We start from the raw sequence: 17,977 nt of genomic DNA on the forward strand, positions 1-17,977 counted from the left end.
TTCGGTAGGAAAGCCTCGAGATCAGCTTTACAAGGATCAGGCTACTCACGTTGACGGTTGATGTACAGACTTTCTCAAACTTTCGCAAACCAACTGCGGCAGACCAGAGCTCGACAATGATCACAAAATTAGGGGGATAAACTACACGATCCTCGGGATGGCGGTGTTTTCCATTGTCCTTCGAACTGTCACGAAATCGTATCGCTTTTCGCAATGGGGTGCTGACGATCACCTCATTATCGCGGCGTCGGTAAGGATGTTCTCAGTGGTCATGATGCTTTACTAACCCTGCTAGGTATTTACAGGAGTACAGTGCATCATCATGGGCCTGAGTGAGTTCTGCATCATATAAATGTTCAATCACGGATTACTGATTGTGTACAGTGACATTTGCAGGCTTGGGACGGAACATCTGGACACTTGACGACTGTACCATCACGACCTTTCACATAGTAAGTCTACACACTTGTTCATCAACGTCAGCTAACAAATACAGTACCTCCTCGTCGTTCAATACGCCTACGTCCTAAGTCTCTGCCTCATCAAACTCTCAATACTTTATTTCTTTCTCCGAACATTCCCTGATCCAAAGTTCAGATTGATCATCAAATATACCATCGCCTTCAACATTGTCACGACAATCATCGTCATCATCTGCGGCGCACTACAGCGGCAACCAATTCACTTACTCTGGGATGGTTGGAAAGACTATCCACCCCGCGGGAAAACACTTAATATCCCAGCAATCATCTTTTTTCACGCTGGTGTCAACATTGCCCTTGATATTTGGATGTTTGCTCTACCGTTGACGCAGTTGTATTCTTTGGGTCTTCAGCCGAAGAAGAAGGCCGGTGTTATGGTGATCTTTGGCGTTGGTATTTTGTAAGCCTCCCACTTTGTTTCTCCGCTACAACATGCATCTTAACATGCACCTAGTCTCATTGCAGCCAGCTGTATCCGCATCCCCTACTTACTAGACTTTACAAGAACCTTGAACGCATCATGTTAGTAGTTCTCATCCCCGCCAAGTTCCATCTCTAATGGTCAAAACAACAGCCGACGCACAAGGATTCGTCGTATGGTCCAACATTGAAAGTGGCGTAGGCATTCTAGTGGCCTGTATGCCTCACATGCAACCAATCTTCCGCGCCATCGCAGCACGAGCAAGGTCCTGGAAAATCCTACCTCAAGGCTCGAGCAGCAGCACAGAGGGAATATTTGTGCAAAGATCTCTTGCGACTATCAAGATGTCGAGGACTGATGGAACTACTTTGGTGGAGCCGGATGATTTGGTGCTGCATGATACAGGGGGCTTGTTGAGCGACCTTGGTCCGACGAAGGTTGACACTAAATCAGGGAGTGTAAGTGAGACGGGGACATCGAGGTAACGGCGTTTGGAAGTTTTATCCATTTATTCGACATCGGCACCGTTTTACGGGCTTGCATTTGAATATCCTAGAAGCATGAAGCGCTGCATCAGCATAGCATGATAGTCCATCTACTTTATATATCTATTCATCCCATTCTATCATTCCCTCTACAACACTACCTTTCGCGGCTTGATAAACACTCTATCAGGGTTTCTAGTCAAAGAAGAAACCGGCTTCGGCTTCGCAACATCAGCTGGCAACGGCAACAACTCAAACGTCCAGATGACAAGAGTGAAGAAGATCTTCATCTCAAGATACGACATCCTCCTACCAAAGCACCCTCGAGGGCCTAAACCAAAAGCTTGAATAGGGAACGCTTGTGAATCAAAGCTCACTTCCTCTTTCCCATCTAGACCAGAAGCCGTCTTGAGCCATCTCTCAGGCTTGAAACTTGAGTAGTCATAGTCCTTCTCCAAAGGCCTGGGCTTGCGAGATTTGACCCATTCACTACTTCGTGAATCATCGAAGTCGATTGGAGGAGATAATATGCTTGGACCGTTTGATAAGAAGACAACTGTCGTGCCTTTTGGTACACGAGCGCCTAAGATCTGTGTATCGACCTGGACCTCTCGAAGAGTCATGCCAAAAGGGTAGGACAAGCGAAGAATCTCTTCGATGGCTGCATCGAGGTAAGGGACACGAGTTTGGAGGATCTCAGAGAGTGAAGGCGGACGTCGCTCAAGTTTAGCTTGTGGATAAGCTTATTGAAGCGCGTTGCGAAGTTCGGACTGAGCTCTTTGCTCGACACTGAGATAGCTCAGGCCCCATCGCACAGCTGAGGAGGTTGTTTCATGACCGCCGATGAGGTAGGTCATTAACTATGAGAGGATCAGTATAATGCGTCAGATTCAGCGACGCGGGGACTCACTTCACTAGTGATCACCTGAGAGTAGTAGTCAGGCTCTCTCCCCTCCTTCTTTGCCAGCGCCTCTTCACGAACAGAGATCTCATCGAGCGCACACTTCATAGCCTCTCCATTCGCTCTTCTCTTGATACCATTTGCGATCTCCCGATCCTGTAACTGCTTGGTAAGGACAAAGGCGTTCTTTAGTTTCGCCGAAAAGGTTCGATACATCCAGTGGAATAGTGGCGGAGAAGGCGTCTTGATGATCTTGGCGACGCTCTCAGCGACAGTAGCTAAGGCGTTGAGCTCTTCATTGAGGGGGAGTTCTTTGAACGCAACTTCGCCGTCGGTCTTGCTTGATGTGGTGTCATTGTCTGGAGTGAGCTCTTGGATCTCTTTGACTAGTTGGGTATGCTGAGTGTCCAGGCCAAAAGCTGCGCATACGATGATATCAAGCGCGGCGTTGTGTACATCCTTTGAGGCTGAGAAGAACTGACCATTAGCGTACTCAGTCTTCATACCCCAGAGCTCAATTAGGCGAGAAAACTTGTCATAAATCTCAGGCGCAGATACCTTTGCTCAAATCAGTCTTATGATTACGTATTCCGATATTCTCATCTCACCTCTGACAAAAACGACGGCGTCATCAAATTCCTCACAAGCTCCTTATTCTTCCTAAACTGCGGATCCGAACTCGTAAGCGTGATATGCGCCCGGGGCACAACACAATGAAAAATAGCAGTGCTCGACGTCCCTCTATCAAACTCCTTCACCCGATGCGTGCAAATCTCAGCGGCCTCATAATGATCAGCGACAACAACCCACGGCTTCCCAAAAGGGCGGATAAAAGCCTGGAATAACGGTGATTGGTGTTGAACAGCCTGCGTCGCTAACCAGTCGGTCAAGCTCCCGAATGCCTTGACGTCGGGGAGATCGCCCAGGATACGATTGGTCGCTGAGACGTTGTAGGGGATGTCCGCTAAGGGACGGGGTAGCATTGAGCGGTAGAGGGTGTAGGCGATGCCTGCTAATAAAAGACATCCTAACAAGATCCTCGTGGACGACGAGTCTAGAGCATCAAGCAACGACATTTCTGCAATTTTCTGACTCTGGAATGTTACAGAAACGAACAGACCATGCTGTCACAGTCAAAGCGGGCCTGGGGCATTTTTAAAGAGAGTCAAGATGGAGATAACAAACTGAGACAATTAATTCAACGCTTTTGCTAGTTATCCCTAAAGAGGTTAGATGGCTTCAACGATGGTAAGCTGCAATTGAGAGGTGCTCCAATTACAGGGCTAAGATTACGAGGTTGGTTGCACAGTTGGGGCCTCGCTAGAGCCCCTTTAAAATCTGAGGTGAGAACGCCAAGCCAATTTATTGGTATGACGAGATCAGCCCTGGGACTTTGGTGAAAAGACTGAGTAGAGGTGTACGTCTGGGCGCCAAATGACTGACTGGGAGTGAGACAGATCTTGCTTGGAAGAGGCGATACTGAAAGGTGGCGTTTGTGAGACTGCAGGCCACGTAAGATTCTTAATGCAGTGCTGATCTGCTTTGGCAATTGATATCCGCAGTTATTCAGCTGCAGTAAACGGTTGGGATTTGAATGCTACCAAAGGTTCAGCAGCAATCACTTGGCAAGAGATAGCTTGTGCCACTTTCGATAGTTCACCGCTGGTCCAGTGTTATCCGCATCTCCGGAATCGGCTCTCGGCACTTTGACACAAACACCGAAGCCCACGGTGCCGAGAAGATCAGACGAATTCCGTCAAGGCTGTAGTCTGCTTATGGGTTTGAGTGCAACCAAGCTGCAGGCGTAGAGACCTCGCCAGAACATGTTGGGCGTTGGTTGGATGCAGCTAACAGGGATGCCTCCACTGAGCCTTATAGGGCACGCGGGTGGTCCCATCTCTGAGAAGCCTCCACTAACTGCCGAAGGCAGTAGCGCTATAAGCTCCATTCTTGCTCGCTATGACTAGCCAGGACCCATAGAGCCATGAGAGATCCAGGCAGTTTGTGTTTTTTATGCTTGAACTTTCCAGGCTATTTAATGGCATGTATATCACAGTCTAGTTATGCAAAAAAAAAGTCTTATAATCTGCTGAGAAAAAGAATCAACGGAAAAATGGCGTCTGATCCAGTGGAGGATCATCAGAGGACTACGAACTCATATCCAATGGTGACGCGGGGTCGGATACTGACCATGCTCTGAATAATGACAGGAAGGCCATAAAAAAAAACCTAAACCGCCCCCAGGAAATTTGTCAGAAGTCGCTCAACCTCTGTCTGAACATGCCTCAGGGACTCATAAGACTGATCAGCCCGCCGATAGTCAAAGATCACCATCATGACAACCGGAGTTTTTGTATGGCGAATATTCACCGCGTGCTTATGGTCTGTACCCTCCGCAATTATCGACCTGTGAAGTTGAGTGAGGCGCATTCAAAAGGTATTTTACTTCTTTATCTGATTCTTGTCTTGATATCATTATGCCCTTCTCTATTGTACATAATATGTATTACAATGGTTTGTCTCATCTCGCCTACCGGAGCCATTTACGGAGGCACGACTCGATTCATGACTGACAAAGCCTTCCAGAGTGACCTCTTCACATACGCCGGCCGCATGAAGCCGTGACCCGGAGCAATACCCTCACCACCGTCCAACACGCTCCAGAGCAGATCAATCTGCTGCATGGACAGCAAGCCCGGTCCTCCCCACTCAGGCAGTCCGTTAAGGCCGAGGATCTGCTCGATTCTCTCCAGGAAGTTGAGCGAGGCGTTGGAAAAGCGGATTCCCCGCGCGCAGAGATCCTGCGGCGACACGTCGCCGATTCGAAGTTCCGAGATGGGTCCGAAGGGTTCGGCGGGGATGTTCTCGAGCCAGAGGATCATGTGCTTGAGGAGAACCTCATAGAGGGATATGAGCTGGGTGAAGACGGCTGTGATGGTCAATACAAGAGGAGCCAGCAACGGCTCAGAGGCGGATGGGAAGGGGGGTGCAAGGTTTGGACTTGGTCCATTGTGTCCGCCTCTGTAAGAATGCGGCGACGAAGACTGGCCGTCCAGGCCTGACAGGTTTATAATATCGAGCATGTGCGCACTTTCGAGTGGTGTATGGCAGTTTCGGTTATTGAGAAGCCGCGATAGTACCTGGAAGAGATCCTGAGTCGAGCTCAACGTGAACTCTCCGAGGGTGAGATTATCGATGAATAGCGGCCCCTCGCGGAAGAGGATGCTGCTCAGGGTTGTAACGGACCGATGCGTTTCAATGGCTGCCATACGGACGTGTAAGTCGTTGTTCAGCTTCGATAGCTTCGATAAGGCGTCAGAGAGCTCGATACTGCCCATGGGGGAACCCAGCTCCGGTATCACCAGGCGAGCTGGGTCGGAGCATGTGTCAGTGAGGCTGAGCTGACTTGACTTTATCCTTAGAACGTCGTTGTCGTCTATGTTCCAGTCGTAGTCGGCAAAGGCGGAGCTATGCTTAAAGCAACTTGAGATCTTTAATGGTAGTCGCTCTGGGACTGGGAGTGACGAAGTTTGCAGTTCAGCTGTCGCAGGAGTGGGCCACGACGACTCGAGGGCAAAGACAACGTTTGTGGTGGTTTCAACCGGCGGCGCCGCTATAGAGATGGTGGTTGTTGGTATAGTTGTCGGCATAGTTATTGGTGAGAACATCATGCTCTCTAGAAAGATATCCGATTCTGGCGACACGCTCGCAGGGCTTGGGACGCTCTGCGGTCTCCTTATAGTCGTCTGTTTCTTCTGCGAGCGAACTGGCTTCTCACGGGGCTGCTCAGTCGACTCCTTGCCTGCGCGAGCTGAGTCTAACTTCCTCGGTCTCCCAACCTTCTTTGGCCCGCCAACATTGCATTCTTCGTCGAGCATAGTGCAGCGCGCACATTTTAGGTCGTCCTGCTTGATCCGTAAACATCTCGTCTTGTGCCGCCGGCAGACATCGCAGGACAGCCGCCTTTGCGACGGATGGATCGTCGACGTGCCCATGGTTGTATACAGGGTTACACAGAACCCGGTCGGAGTCTTTGGGTAGTGGGGGGTCGGATGAAGAAAGGATGGATCAATGTTCGGGCTGCACGGCAAGGAGAGAGAGCAATTGGAGTGCCAAGAGGGAAGAGGGAAGTTGACTGAGGCTCAAAACAATCAGTCCGAGTGCGAGGGTGAGCGCGTCACTGGTCAGCAAACTACCTAATGGAAAACCATCCTCGGAGGGTTTTTGCTAGTTCTCGGTATCCGCCGTTCCCACCATGTTCTGTTTCCGGCTAGTTCCATCTTACGGTGGGATGTTAGGCCGGTGACAGCAAAAGTGGCTCAACCCCACCACAACACTTCCAATGCCGGCAAATATCAGCACTTCTCGAGATGCCATCACGGCGTTAACCTTCTTTTTCCTTTTTTTTTTTCTTTTAAAAGAAAGAATTGATGGTTGCTGATGGCCCCAGTCTAAACTCACTGAGTACCTCGAAAACACAGCTGTCCGATTATGGCATCGCCCGAACCATTGCAAGTCATCACCTCGGGGCTTTTTATAAGCATTACTGTGACCTGCTTTTCGAAGCCTTACAGATAAAAAATATCTTGAGCCGTTATTCTGCATGTTAGAGGGTGGTGCTGTGTGTGCAATTGCGGTTGAGCTGGTTTTGTAGTCACGTAGACGAGACCATGTAAGTGTCGGGAGAGATGAGACATCATAAAGTGAGGAGCCATGTCAGAGCCATCTTACAGAAAGGCACTATTCAACTTCCTATTCGAAGCATCCATGTACGGGAGCAATAAAGCCTCCGGAGAATTGGTAGCTTCGTAGGAGAGGCACGGGAGGTATATATGACGTACCAGAGTACGGATACTGCTGTACGAACATATTCTTAGCCTCACGCTAACCTTTCTCTCGTTCACTAATTAGCCCCTAAGCTTTTAGCCCTCCCTGCATTGCCGGCATGATCTCAGAACGTGCGAATCTTGGTGTGACAAAGACTGCCGACCCTCCACTGTAAAAACCCTCCAGGGAAGGTTTTAGAGAGAGTTATCTCGATCCTTGAGGTAATCCCTATATGATGAAAATGGATCGATTTATTCTCATAGCATTCTTGTGGAATAGAATAAGAATCACATAAAACGCTCTCCTTTCTCTATTCTCATGTCTTTTCTCCACACACTCACCACCAACCCCGTTACCAAATATTTCACATTCAGAAGCAAAAGCTCAATAACCAACACAGCGAAAATGCCTCTGGTTGACGTCCTCATCATCGGCGCAGGTCCTGCCGGCCTATCTGCAGCTCTCGCGCTTGCTCGCCAACTACATACTGCTATCGTCTTTAACAGCTCGCTCTTCCGCAACGCGCGTTCAGCGCATATGCATACCATACCCACATGGGATCACAAAGACTCCGCTGCCTTCAGGGCTACGACGCGCAAGGAGATCTCGGAGCGTTACAAGACCATCTCATTCGAGGATCGAGAAATTGCGAAGGTCGAGAAGACGAGTGCGGGCGACTTTGCTGCCACGGCTGTAGATGGGACAGCTTTCACTGGCAGGAGAATCTTGCTTGCTACTGGTGTCACTGATTTGCCGCTTGATATCAAGGGATATGCTGAGTGCTGGGGTCATGCAATGTAAGTGATCCCTCACTCTGCTATAGTGAGTAACACTAATTTCTTCAGCTACCACTGCCTCTTCTGTCACGGCTATGAAGACACCGGAAAACCTTCAGCTGGAGTCCTTGCCCTCGGCGAGAACACCAACCCCGCAGCAGCCACTGCCTTCGCACGCAGTGCCAAGCAGATGACCCAGAAAGTTGTGATCTACACTTCGAACAACACTACCATGCAGACCGCAGTGGCAGACGTCCTCGGCGAAAAGGATACCGGCATCACAATAGACAACAGGGAAATCGCTTCTCTCGCTCTTGGTCCCGAAGGTAGCGGCGTTATTATCACATTTGCAGATGGAAGCTCGGCTCACGAGGCGTTCCTTGCGCACAAGCCGCCTACGAAGATTAACGGCCCGTTTGCAGAGCAGTTGGGTGTGGAGTTGTCGCCCGGCGGAGATATAAAGGTGACACCGCCATATGGAGCCACTAATGTCAAGGGAGTTTATGCAGCGGGGGATTGCGCGACTCCGATGAAGAATGTCATACAGGCGATGCATATGGGGACATTTGGAGCCGTGGGGATGGCGTTTGACCTCCAGGCTGAGGGGCCCAAAATGTAAACATCTAGTGAGCATGTGAGAAATTTGATTAGGAGTTTGAGTCAATTTTAGGGGAGAATGGCAGAGGACAGCTATCAGCAGCAAATCCACGGTCAAAAATAGATCCTGGAACAGAAGATGGAAGTGAAGGAGCCAAAGTCGCGTGGCTCATACCAAAGCTTACAGACAGTTAGTTGAGTTGAAACAGGGCAAGATAGGGCTGAGTTCCGTGGCGCCGAGTCCCATGGTTCATCGCAAGTTTGACCGGCATTTCCCGAGAGCACCCTTCTATAACTCAGAATAACACCCCAGCTACAAAGCCATTTGCCTGGAATTTCTCTCGAGAAGGCAGCTTCTTATCCAATAGCAGAGTATACACGGGGGATATGGCCGCCAACGCGGATTCAGACGCCGTGCGATCTAGGTAGGATAGCCACAGTTTACTAGCAGTACTGTTCTACGAATACTAACCCCGCATTAGAATCGAGGATTTGTGTCCGATCCTTGATAAAATCCAGGAAAACACTCGCTCAGCTTCCATCAGCATCGGCGTCCTTCATCACGGAGAAGTAATCTTCACTAGAAGTCGTGGATTTCGTGACGTAGAGTTACAAGCCGCCGCTGATTCTGAGACGAACCATCTCCTGTGTTCACTTTCGAAAGCTTTTACGCTGCGTGTTGCGATATCCTTGTCGCCGAAGGAAAGTTGGAGTGGACAAAGCCGTTGCAGAGCTACATCCCGTTCCGCAGTGTAGTGGACCCTGTCATGGGTGAAAGAGCAACTATTCAGAATGCTCTCTCGCATAACACTGGATTAGCGCATATAGACCTTAAATGCCTGGGGGTAGAATGCGACTATATCCTTGACAAGAAGGACTTACTTGGGGTTGTGAGCCATCTACCTCCAGTTCATGACTTACGAAGCGGCTTTCATTACAATAACTACATGCACGCCGTGGCTGGCTCAGTCATTGAGAAGCAGTCAGGCCAGCCTTGGTACGAGTTCCTGAAGGAGAGGATCTTAGAACCTCTTGGGATGCATCGAACTGTCACAAACCGAACAAAGTTACCAGATGGCAATGCCGCAGAACCTTATGTTGTCCTTGACGACTACTCATTACACCGGCAAAAGCCAGTTGACACAGCTGCTGATCATACTCTGATGGGATCGGCTGGAAGTGTTTGGTCCAATGTAACAGATATGAAATGGGCCAAAGCTATGCTTGACAGGATTCACCACGAGTTTTCGGTCCTCAAAGAGATACCGACAATCACATCACACAAAACCAATATCACTACGTCTTCTATTGGCGAGAATATGTACGGCCTTGGGTTTGCTCGCGCGATAATTCCATCAACAGAGCTGGGTATTCTTTCTCTCAACGGTCCGCAAAGAGAACACGTAATTGGTCGAACCTCAAGGCCAAGACTTGCTCTGTATCATAATGGCGGTATGTCGGGATATCTGACAGCTTTCTACCTGTTTCCAGAGACTAAATCAGCGATTGTGGCGTTGGGTAATTCTCATAGTTTGGGAGGTGGACCGGATTGGTCTGCGCAAGCCATTGCACAGGCAATGTTTTACCTTCAACCAATTATAGATTTCGTCGAGGGTTTCGAAGCAGAGGGCTAAGACGGAGTATGAGAGATATGCCCGTCTAGCCGCAGACTTTGAGTGCTTTAGAAATGAAGAGAGAAGCAAAGAGAAGTTAAATGTGGATCTTGAGAACTATGTGGGCAAGTACGTCAATTCAGGGTTGAAGATGACGCTGGATATCAGACATGACACAACGAAGAGACTAATCATGGTTGTCAACAATGTCTCGTCACAACACCATCGGTGGAGTTACTTTGCCGGAAACACGCTTGGGTTTCTACCTTCTTCACGCCAAGAGTTCTTTGTTCGGGTATTTATTGATTGGTTCACATGGGAGCAATTCATTCTCAGTTTTCATCGTAATGAAGATTCGGGAATATCGAACGGAGTTTCTTTGGCTTTGCAAAATGGCGTTAAGCCTGTGTACTTTAAGAGGGTTTCCGTTCAGGAATAATAACTCGAAGTGCCGAACCATAAGGCAAGAAAAGCTCCAGATCATGATACAACATAGAAATTTGTAAAAGGAAATAGCGCCTATAGGTCTAAAATACTGAGAGGCAAAACCGAGGGCGAGGTGACATTATGGCTTCCTAACTCAAACGCCGTTGGGCCTGCAGGGGACTGAGGGGGGGTAATACCAGTATAGAGCATGGCGTATTGACAGTTCCTTTGAAAAGGCCCGACAGGCACCGAAAAGTCTGTGTCTGCAGGGTATCGCTGGGTTATGTAATAAGGCGACTGATCCTCATCATACCAAAGCAAATGATTCGTCGGGAGAAGATCATCAGCCGCGGGAGGAGATACAACAGCAGGCGGTATCTGGTGCGGCATGTGAAGAAGAGAATAGTCGGTCTGGACTAGCCGATCGAGCACGAAAAGACTCCAGTAAACGCAGCGCCTTTCTTCTTCCTCGTAGGGTACTATAGCTTCCCGCTCATCCTCGTGGTACTTCCCAGGCCCCACGTGTAGAATTGAAGCCATGGTATTAGCATCTCCAATACTGACGTAGGCACGCCCAAGCTCCTCGTGGGTATACTCGTAAAATGCGAGCAGAATGGAGCACTGAATAAGCTCGATACTGGGACTCTCAATGGCTCGCAAGACACTCAATATTTGCTTGGCAGACCGATAGACCGCCCTGTCAGCATTCTCTTCTCCTTTGATACCTGAACCGTCGTCTTGAGAAAAGAGTTGCATGCATACAACTAAAAGCCTAGTCGCAGGGTCCTGAAGCTTTTGATCCGAAAACGAGTCAGAACCTGTACTGTTGGTGCGTAAAACGAACAGTTCTGGATGGACTATGGTAAGGTAGGGATTTATAGTCTCCAGATAGTGTTGAACAGAATGACTCGGGATGGCATTTCTTGAAGAAAGTAGGCTCAAGATCATAGAGCTGGAAATGTCAAGAAATGGCTTGAGCGTTCCTGGTATGTGAGGTGGAGATTTTGTGATAGTCTCCGGCCTTATGACTGTAGTGACCGAGGGAGTATATACATAGTCATAGCAGCATTTGTTCCTGAGCCTAACCAGTTAGACAAACTGAGCTCTCTTGGCGTGGGGGCAGACTTCTACATACCGCTTACATCGCGAACAACCGGGTAACGATTTATCGCATTTCTTTTTAGTACGAGTGCATTTTTCACAGGCTCTATCAGCCTTTCCCGGCCCTTCTGTAATTTCCGGGCTTGGCGATAGCGATGTGAAACGAGGTTTGATAGACCTGCATGAGGGACTCATGATGGCGTGTATATGCTGTATATGTCTCCAGATCTGAGGGCTGGTGGGTATAACTAAGAAAAGTCCTCTTGGCAATGTGGATTGAGATGTAGATGTTGTAGCAAATACGAAAAAGGGAGAGACAGAGTCTTGGTATGAACAAGAAGGGAAGAGTCCTATTTAACATTTATGTAAGACAGCTTCCTATTTAACCCTGAGAGTTTCAGGCTGCAAGCTAATTAACCGCTAGTTGGGGTCCAATCTGGCAAGTCTAAGAGAGGTACGCGAGAAAAAAAGGCTGTAAATGTTATTTTAAGACAAGAGGTTACACAATACGGAGTGAAATCCCCCAGCTAATCTCATCATCACTGTGGCTTTGACCTATACAAGCTGCCAAGTTACAGGGATGGCGGCATCTTGTGTTGGGGAAATTTAGGGCTGCCAGAGTGGGAACTTTTTGGAGCCAGACGATTCAGGTTAGTGACACTCGCTATACGACATTGTCGGGGCAGGGATTAGCTTTTTTGACTGCATGACTTAGTGGGATATGCAACGGGATTATCCGAGGGTTCTTTTTCGTTATCTGATTGCTTACACACTTCTGAAAAGGTCTAGATGCGCAGGGTGACAAGGGAGTTTTCCTTGCTGAGTTGTCAAGACACCTTGTGTAACAGTCCTGTTGATTGAGTGATTAGTACTCACACCTGAAGAGATTGTGGTGTAGAGAATTGCAACTGGGGCCCCGCATTGAGTGACATTCCTCGCCTCCGCCAAGAGCAGTTGACAGTTCGCAGCGGGCGTAACAAGCTTTGCCAGTTCCTCAAGCTGATATTCACGCCACTTGGCTGCGTTATTGAAACCTTCGTCGAGCAGGGACATTGCCTGAAGAGTGTGCATCACGTGCTAACCTCGGTGGCCGTGGCATCAGCCCATCATCAAGTGCACCAATAGATCCATGTCACGACTCAACAGCAGACAATCTGTGTTTTTCAGCCGCCCCGCTTTGTCGCGGTCTTGGGCTGTATCCCGACGCTTTGAAGTTGTCGGTCTAAGGAGCTAAATCCCGACGGTGTCTTTGCAGGGGCGGTCTTGGAGCGATTCCCGACACTTGTCAGCCGTCGGGTTATACAAGCATATCCCGACGCTGACCCCACACACAGCGAAACGCTTACGGACTAGGTCAGTTTTGACTTCCGGGATTAGCTGAGAGTGATGGGATGTCAACAAACGAAACTAGATGCTCTAGGGTGCGCAAATTCACGATACGTTGGTTAGCGTATGAATTAGAGAATTCAGTAGTTTGCTGTTGTTTACTATCTGTGGGACTTTGTGATACGGCCCGAAAAGATAAATAAGACCCCTTATCGCTTTATATCATGGTCAGACGTCCCGCCGTCTCGCGTCTGAGTTCTGTTCTCTTCCCAAGCTCCCAGCACTACCGGCCGAACGAAACGACGCGACGACTATAATTACAAAAGAATCCTACAACTCGATACTGTGTACGCCGTTATCAATGCAAATACTCACTCTGCAACCCAAATGCGATGTTATACCGCACCAGGCGATAGATCCCCTTCGGGCTCATCCAGCGGCAAGTGGTGTTCGACCAAAAACCTCACCATCCACTTGTCGAACTTGTAGGTTTGCATTGCCGCGGGCCTCACACAAGTCTTTTGGAACAGCTCGAGACGTTTTACCTGCACTCGTCAGAAACGGACCACTAACACAAATCTGTCTACTGACCGAGTTTTGAATCGAAGGCCAGCATTTCTGAAGCGCATAGATGGTCTCATAGTTGGACTCCAGCTTGGCCCGTATATCAGCCGTGTCATCCTGCTGCCCGAAAATGAGCGTGTGCAGAAGTACCGCAGAAGACGCAACAGTCATGTATCCCACTCCTCCAAAGACCATGGCGCAGTTCGGAACTTGGCGGGACAGCTTGACGAGTTGACTAATCGACCTTGCGTGATACTTGCACAGCTCGGCGTACTCGATCGTCTTGGGTGTCTGCGCCCGATTCAGGTCCAGAAACCGGAACAGCAGCAGCACGAAATGCTGGTGGTAGCCTGTATGTATGGCGAGGAACGGTCCCCCAAGCTTCTTGGCACTGTGTGCCTGGAGGTTCTCATCTGTTGCCTTCTTTTCCTCGGGGAGACTCGCTTCCCAGAGCTGTAGGTCTTTTGCTAGATGTGCGACGCGCTGCATCACGTAATCTTCCGAGATGCCCTCCTGATTCCACTGCTTATTCAGGTCTCGAATAGGCCCTAGCTGTTTTGCGAGCATGATGTTGTATGCCCAGAGACCCAGTGTGCGAGGGCGCGGGGGCGACGCCTCAACACTGTCCGTACCTTGGTCAATATCCAGATGATGGAAGTAGTCTTCATCCATTGGTAGGGGAGTCTCCTGATTAAAGTCCGGCATCGCGCGGCGGAGGTTGCGACCAACTGAGCTCCAACGGTCAGCCATGAATAGTGTCCACCATACCCTGCATTTTGTTTCACGTAGAACCTCCGAGTCCTCAGGGTCCGGCTGGTCTAAGCCAAGAATCTCAGCCATACGAATGCCAAGAGTGACAAACAGAGCCTCAGACTCTGGGTTCTTTGACGAAGATGACAAATTTGCGAGCAACACGCATGTCTGGATATTCTCAAGACAGATATTCTCCATATCCAGCTTCAGCAAGTATTTAGACCTTTCCATGAAAGCAGGCCCAAGCGATGCTATCTCCGGCTTATCATGGAACCGACACCCAAACGCCAGTATCGCAGACAGCAAAGCATCTCCCAGCGTATCTTCCTTCACTGCATTCCGCAAGGTGGGCAGATGGAAGAGCGTATGGGGCCTGTCAAGTATGTAGTAAATATAATTCTCCACAAGCTCTTCAATGAGGTCCTGCGAGAGAGCAGCCTGCGGGTTCAGGTCCTCGACTGCCGAGACGCGCTGTGGCTGAGGAGAAACATCACCTCGTGGCTGGACGAGCGAGCACTGATGGTTCTGCTTCATGGCACAGGCATCACACGGGCCGTCAGGCTTCGTCCGGAAGCACTTTTTGCGCCGCCTTCTGCACCTGGTGCACGCTGTAGGGAGTTTCATGGTGCTGCTTTCGATTGGACCTCCTCCATAAGGCACGTAGTGACAAGATGAGAGGAGATCACGGGAAAAAAAGAGGGGAAAGGCATGTTGTGACATCCAGGGTTACTTAATCCGCTGACTAACAATTATTTCATGTGTAGCTGCATGAGAACTAGTTCGGAAATAGCAGTTAGAGTGGCTGCTAACCTTGTCAGTGCAGATCCAGGGTCCGAGATGCATGGTCAGAAACAACGGTATAGGGCGGCCGCTGCTAAACCCTTCTTGTCCAACTCGGGACTCTATGTACCGATGTGTCCTTCTAGACCTGGCCCTGATTGTGGATCCCCCGTCCCCGGAATATCTATAGATAAAATGCCAAACCTCATTCAGCCTACGACTTTACTCTTCTCATCAACATTCTCACCGTTCTTCCCAGTCTATCTGGTATCGCTTGTCCACTATGCTCTTCAGATCCAAGAAGGCGAACCTCTGGTTCTCGTGCCTCATTCCTTGCACCTGCATGGCTGTCAATGGCTATGATTCCTCTACGTTCAACGCAGCCCAGGGATCAGTTCATTTCATGAACTACTTCAACAACCCCGTATGATACTCTCCTACAAGTACCACTCACGTTTAATTGAACTGAACTGTTTAATGTCAGTCGCCATCCACTATCGGCTCAGTCAATACAGCAATGGCTGTAAGCAGCATCATTACAGGTAATCGCCCATCACTCTATATTATCGGCTCGATGCTGATACTCTCCAGGTGTTTTCCTGTCTGCTCTCGTCTCCGATCGGTTTGGTCGTAAATGGAGTATGTGGGCAGGCGCCGTGCTTGTCATTATCTCAACGTTTATCTCGACCTTTACACCTCCGGTCATCGGCGGTTACATCGCTGGTCGTGCCATCACCGGTTTCGGCCAAGGACTGATGATGCCAGCTGGACCGGTCTTTATCAACGAAATAGCACCGGCCAAGCTTCGGGGTACTATCATGAGTTTCTGGCAGCTTAACTTTGCTATAGGATCTTTCGTCGCATACTGGATCAACTACGCATGCTCCAAAAATGCTGAGAGGCTCGGAGAATGGGACTGGAAGATCGTCATGTTTCTTCAGATCTTCTTTCCTGTCATCATCATTTCGGGGCTTTTATTCTGCCCTGAGACTCCAAGATGGTATGCTTTCCTTCGAACGATTATCTTTTGAATACGATGCTAATCAACCTGCAGGTATGTCCAGAATGATAGATTCGAAGAGGCATACAATACCCTCTTGCAAATCCGTGACGACCCAGACCTCATTGCTCAAGAGATGCAAGATATACGACAAGCTATTGCGTTCGAAAAGAAAGAAGGGAACAGCACTTGGGCCCGATACAAGTTGCTGTGGACAGATAAGTCTGTCAGAAAGCGCATTCGTAAGTTTTTCTCGCCCTATCCATGCTCATTGCCTAATTTCGCTAGTCCTCGCGGCTACTATGAACATTGGACAACAACTCACCGGAAACAACTCCCTCGCAACATACTCCACCATCATTTACAAAAAGGTCTTTACTTCAAACAGCCAAATCCAGCTTATCAACGCCTTAGCTGGAACGTTCAACATTCTATTTACTCTGAACGCCACTTGGATGACAGACCTCGTGGGCCGAAGACCTCTCCTCCTCGTTGGTGTTGCGGGCCTGGCAGTCTGCATGTTTTCCGCCGCAGCCGTGGTCACTGAGACACCGACTCTCGAAGATGGCTCCAAGTCTCCAAGTGTAGGCATCGCAACTGTCTTCTTGATGTTTCTGTTCGCGTTCTTCTTCAAGCCTTCTTGGGGTGCGACGGTGTGGATCTGGACTTCAGAGATCTTCTCTATGAACATTCGTGCGCAGGCCGTCGCTATGACGACTCAGTGTCAGTCTATCGCAAGTATCATTCTCCGTAAGTTTCCATGTTTCGCTTTTGCTAGGCCTCTTGCTAACAGGGACTGCAGAACAAATCTTCCCCATATTTCTTTCAGCCAAGGGATTGTAAGTTACTGGAAGTCCACCTGAGATCTCAAGATACTAACTCGTGGCAGCTATGCTATGTATATGTTTGGTGCTACCAATGTCCTCCTGTTTGCATTTGTTTGGTTTTGTATCCCAGAGACTAAGGGGGTCCCTCTCGAGCATATGGATGCACTGTTTGGTGGCGCAGATCACGCGGTGGTAGGAGCCGCCATTGTCAGCGAGAAGACTGTCCACGATGAGATGGTTTCCGTCTATGGCGCAAAGGCCCCAGCGGTTAGTCAGGCTAAGTATGACAGTGCTGTTTGAGCGAATGGACTTTAAGAACTTTAGGCATAGCATAGTACACGATAAACGGTTTCCTCCCATCTAGGTCAGACTGGGTCAGCAGGTTATTCATATTCATACGAAGGGTAATTGTATGCTTGCAGATATTGGATCGAAAACAATTATGATTTACGCTGTAAAGGAGATTGATTTTGAGCTTAGAACACTCTTTCATCCTTTAAATCCCTCTTTTCACCCTCAGCGTGACCCTTCCTCTAATACGAAGACCCCGGGCTCTGGGTGTTCCTCATCATACTTCCAGAGTAGCGCGTGGGCATCTTTATTCTCATCGCAATCGAATTCGATCATGTACTATATCCAGGGTCTATTTATATATCGTCCAAGCTTGGCAGTCTCATCGTGTGACACATTCCATGTCCATGAATGGCGATGATAGTGTCTGAGCTCATAAGTCTCGCTCACGATACCTTGAAAGGTCATGTAGAGATGGCTTTTAACGACACTGACGTCTATGCGGCAATTGTGGAGAGCGTTTCAGTAGCGGCTTGTATATGCCTCGAGGTCCAAATGACTGGTGCATTTTTCTCGTCTCTTTTGGAGCTCATCTTCAATTTTGTCTGGCAGAGATAACACAGCCTTCGCAGCCATAGTAGCAAGATGAGGAAATTGGATGCTCTTAGTACCCCCTGACAGTTTATGGACGATCATTTGAGGAATCCAATCGCATGCATCTCCCAGACCTGACGAGTTCTGCATTGCGATGATAGCCATCTCGGTTTCTGGCAGGAAGTAAACAGCCGTGTTGAATTCTTGTATGCT

At 49.0% G+C, this 17,977-nt stretch overlaps 6 protein-coding genes across 6 annotated transcripts; 3 read left to right on the forward strand and 3 right to left on the reverse strand.

Annotated features, from left to right (window-relative positions):
- Positions 1 to 2,131: 2,131 nt before the first annotated feature.
- Positions 2,132 to 3,365, reverse strand: J7337_006199 (uncharacterized protein; the record flags this gene model as incomplete). The annotated part of the gene is made up of 3 exons (XM_044823863.1): positions 2,132 to 2,248; positions 2,299 to 2,847; positions 2,898 to 3,365. The coding sequence occupies 3 exons, from the start codon at positions 3,363 to 3,365 to the stop codon at positions 2,132 to 2,134; spliced, it is 1,134 nt and encodes a 377-aa protein (XP_044682354.1).
- A 1,467-nt stretch (positions 3,366 to 4,832) lies between these two features.
- Positions 4,833 to 6,167, reverse strand: J7337_006200 (uncharacterized protein; the record flags this gene model as incomplete). The annotated part of the gene is made up of 1 exon (XM_044823864.1): positions 4,833 to 6,167. The coding sequence occupies one exon, from the start codon at positions 6,165 to 6,167 to the stop codon at positions 4,833 to 4,835; it is 1,335 nt and encodes a 444-aa protein (XP_044682355.1).
- A 1,354-nt stretch (positions 6,168 to 7,521) lies between these two features.
- J7337_006201 (uncharacterized protein) lies at positions 7,522 to 8,511 on the forward strand (the record flags this gene model as incomplete). The annotated part of the gene is made up of 2 exons (XM_044823865.1): positions 7,522 to 7,913; positions 7,962 to 8,511. The coding sequence occupies 2 exons, from the start codon at positions 7,522 to 7,524 to the stop codon at positions 8,509 to 8,511; spliced, it is 942 nt and encodes a 313-aa protein (XP_044682356.1).
- A 925-nt stretch (positions 8,512 to 9,436) lies between these two features.
- On the forward strand, positions 9,437 to 10,123 carry J7337_006202 (uncharacterized protein; the record flags this gene model as incomplete). Its single annotated transcript, XM_044823866.1, has 2 exons — positions 9,437 to 9,941; positions 10,092 to 10,123. The coding sequence occupies 2 exons, from the start codon at positions 9,437 to 9,439 to the stop codon at positions 10,121 to 10,123; spliced, it is 537 nt and encodes a 178-aa protein (XP_044682357.1).
- A 3,261-nt stretch (positions 10,124 to 13,384) lies between these two features.
- J7337_006203 (uncharacterized protein) lies at positions 13,385 to 14,470 on the reverse strand (the record flags this gene model as incomplete). Its single annotated transcript, XM_044823867.1, has 1 exon — positions 13,385 to 14,470. The coding sequence occupies one exon, from the start codon at positions 14,468 to 14,470 to the stop codon at positions 13,385 to 13,387; it is 1,086 nt and encodes a 361-aa protein (XP_044682358.1).
- Positions 14,471 to 15,569: 1,099 nt separating this feature from the next.
- On the forward strand, positions 15,570 to 17,179 carry J7337_006204 (uncharacterized protein; the record flags this gene model as incomplete). The annotated part of the gene is made up of 6 exons (XM_044823868.1): positions 15,570 to 15,594; positions 15,644 to 16,052; positions 16,107 to 16,294; positions 16,341 to 16,802; positions 16,882 to 16,891; positions 16,942 to 17,179. The coding sequence occupies 6 exons, from the start codon at positions 15,570 to 15,572 to the stop codon at positions 17,177 to 17,179; spliced, it is 1,332 nt and encodes a 443-aa protein (XP_044682359.1).
- Between the last annotated feature and the right edge of the window lie 798 nt (positions 17,180 to 17,977).

The sequence above is a fragment of the Fusarium musae genome, chromosome 4 (assembly GCF_019915245.1).
Source record: "Fusarium musae strain F31 chromosome 4, whole genome shotgun sequence".
Classification (NCBI taxonomy): Eukaryota; Fungi; Ascomycota; class Sordariomycetes; order Hypocreales; family Nectriaceae; genus Fusarium; species Fusarium musae.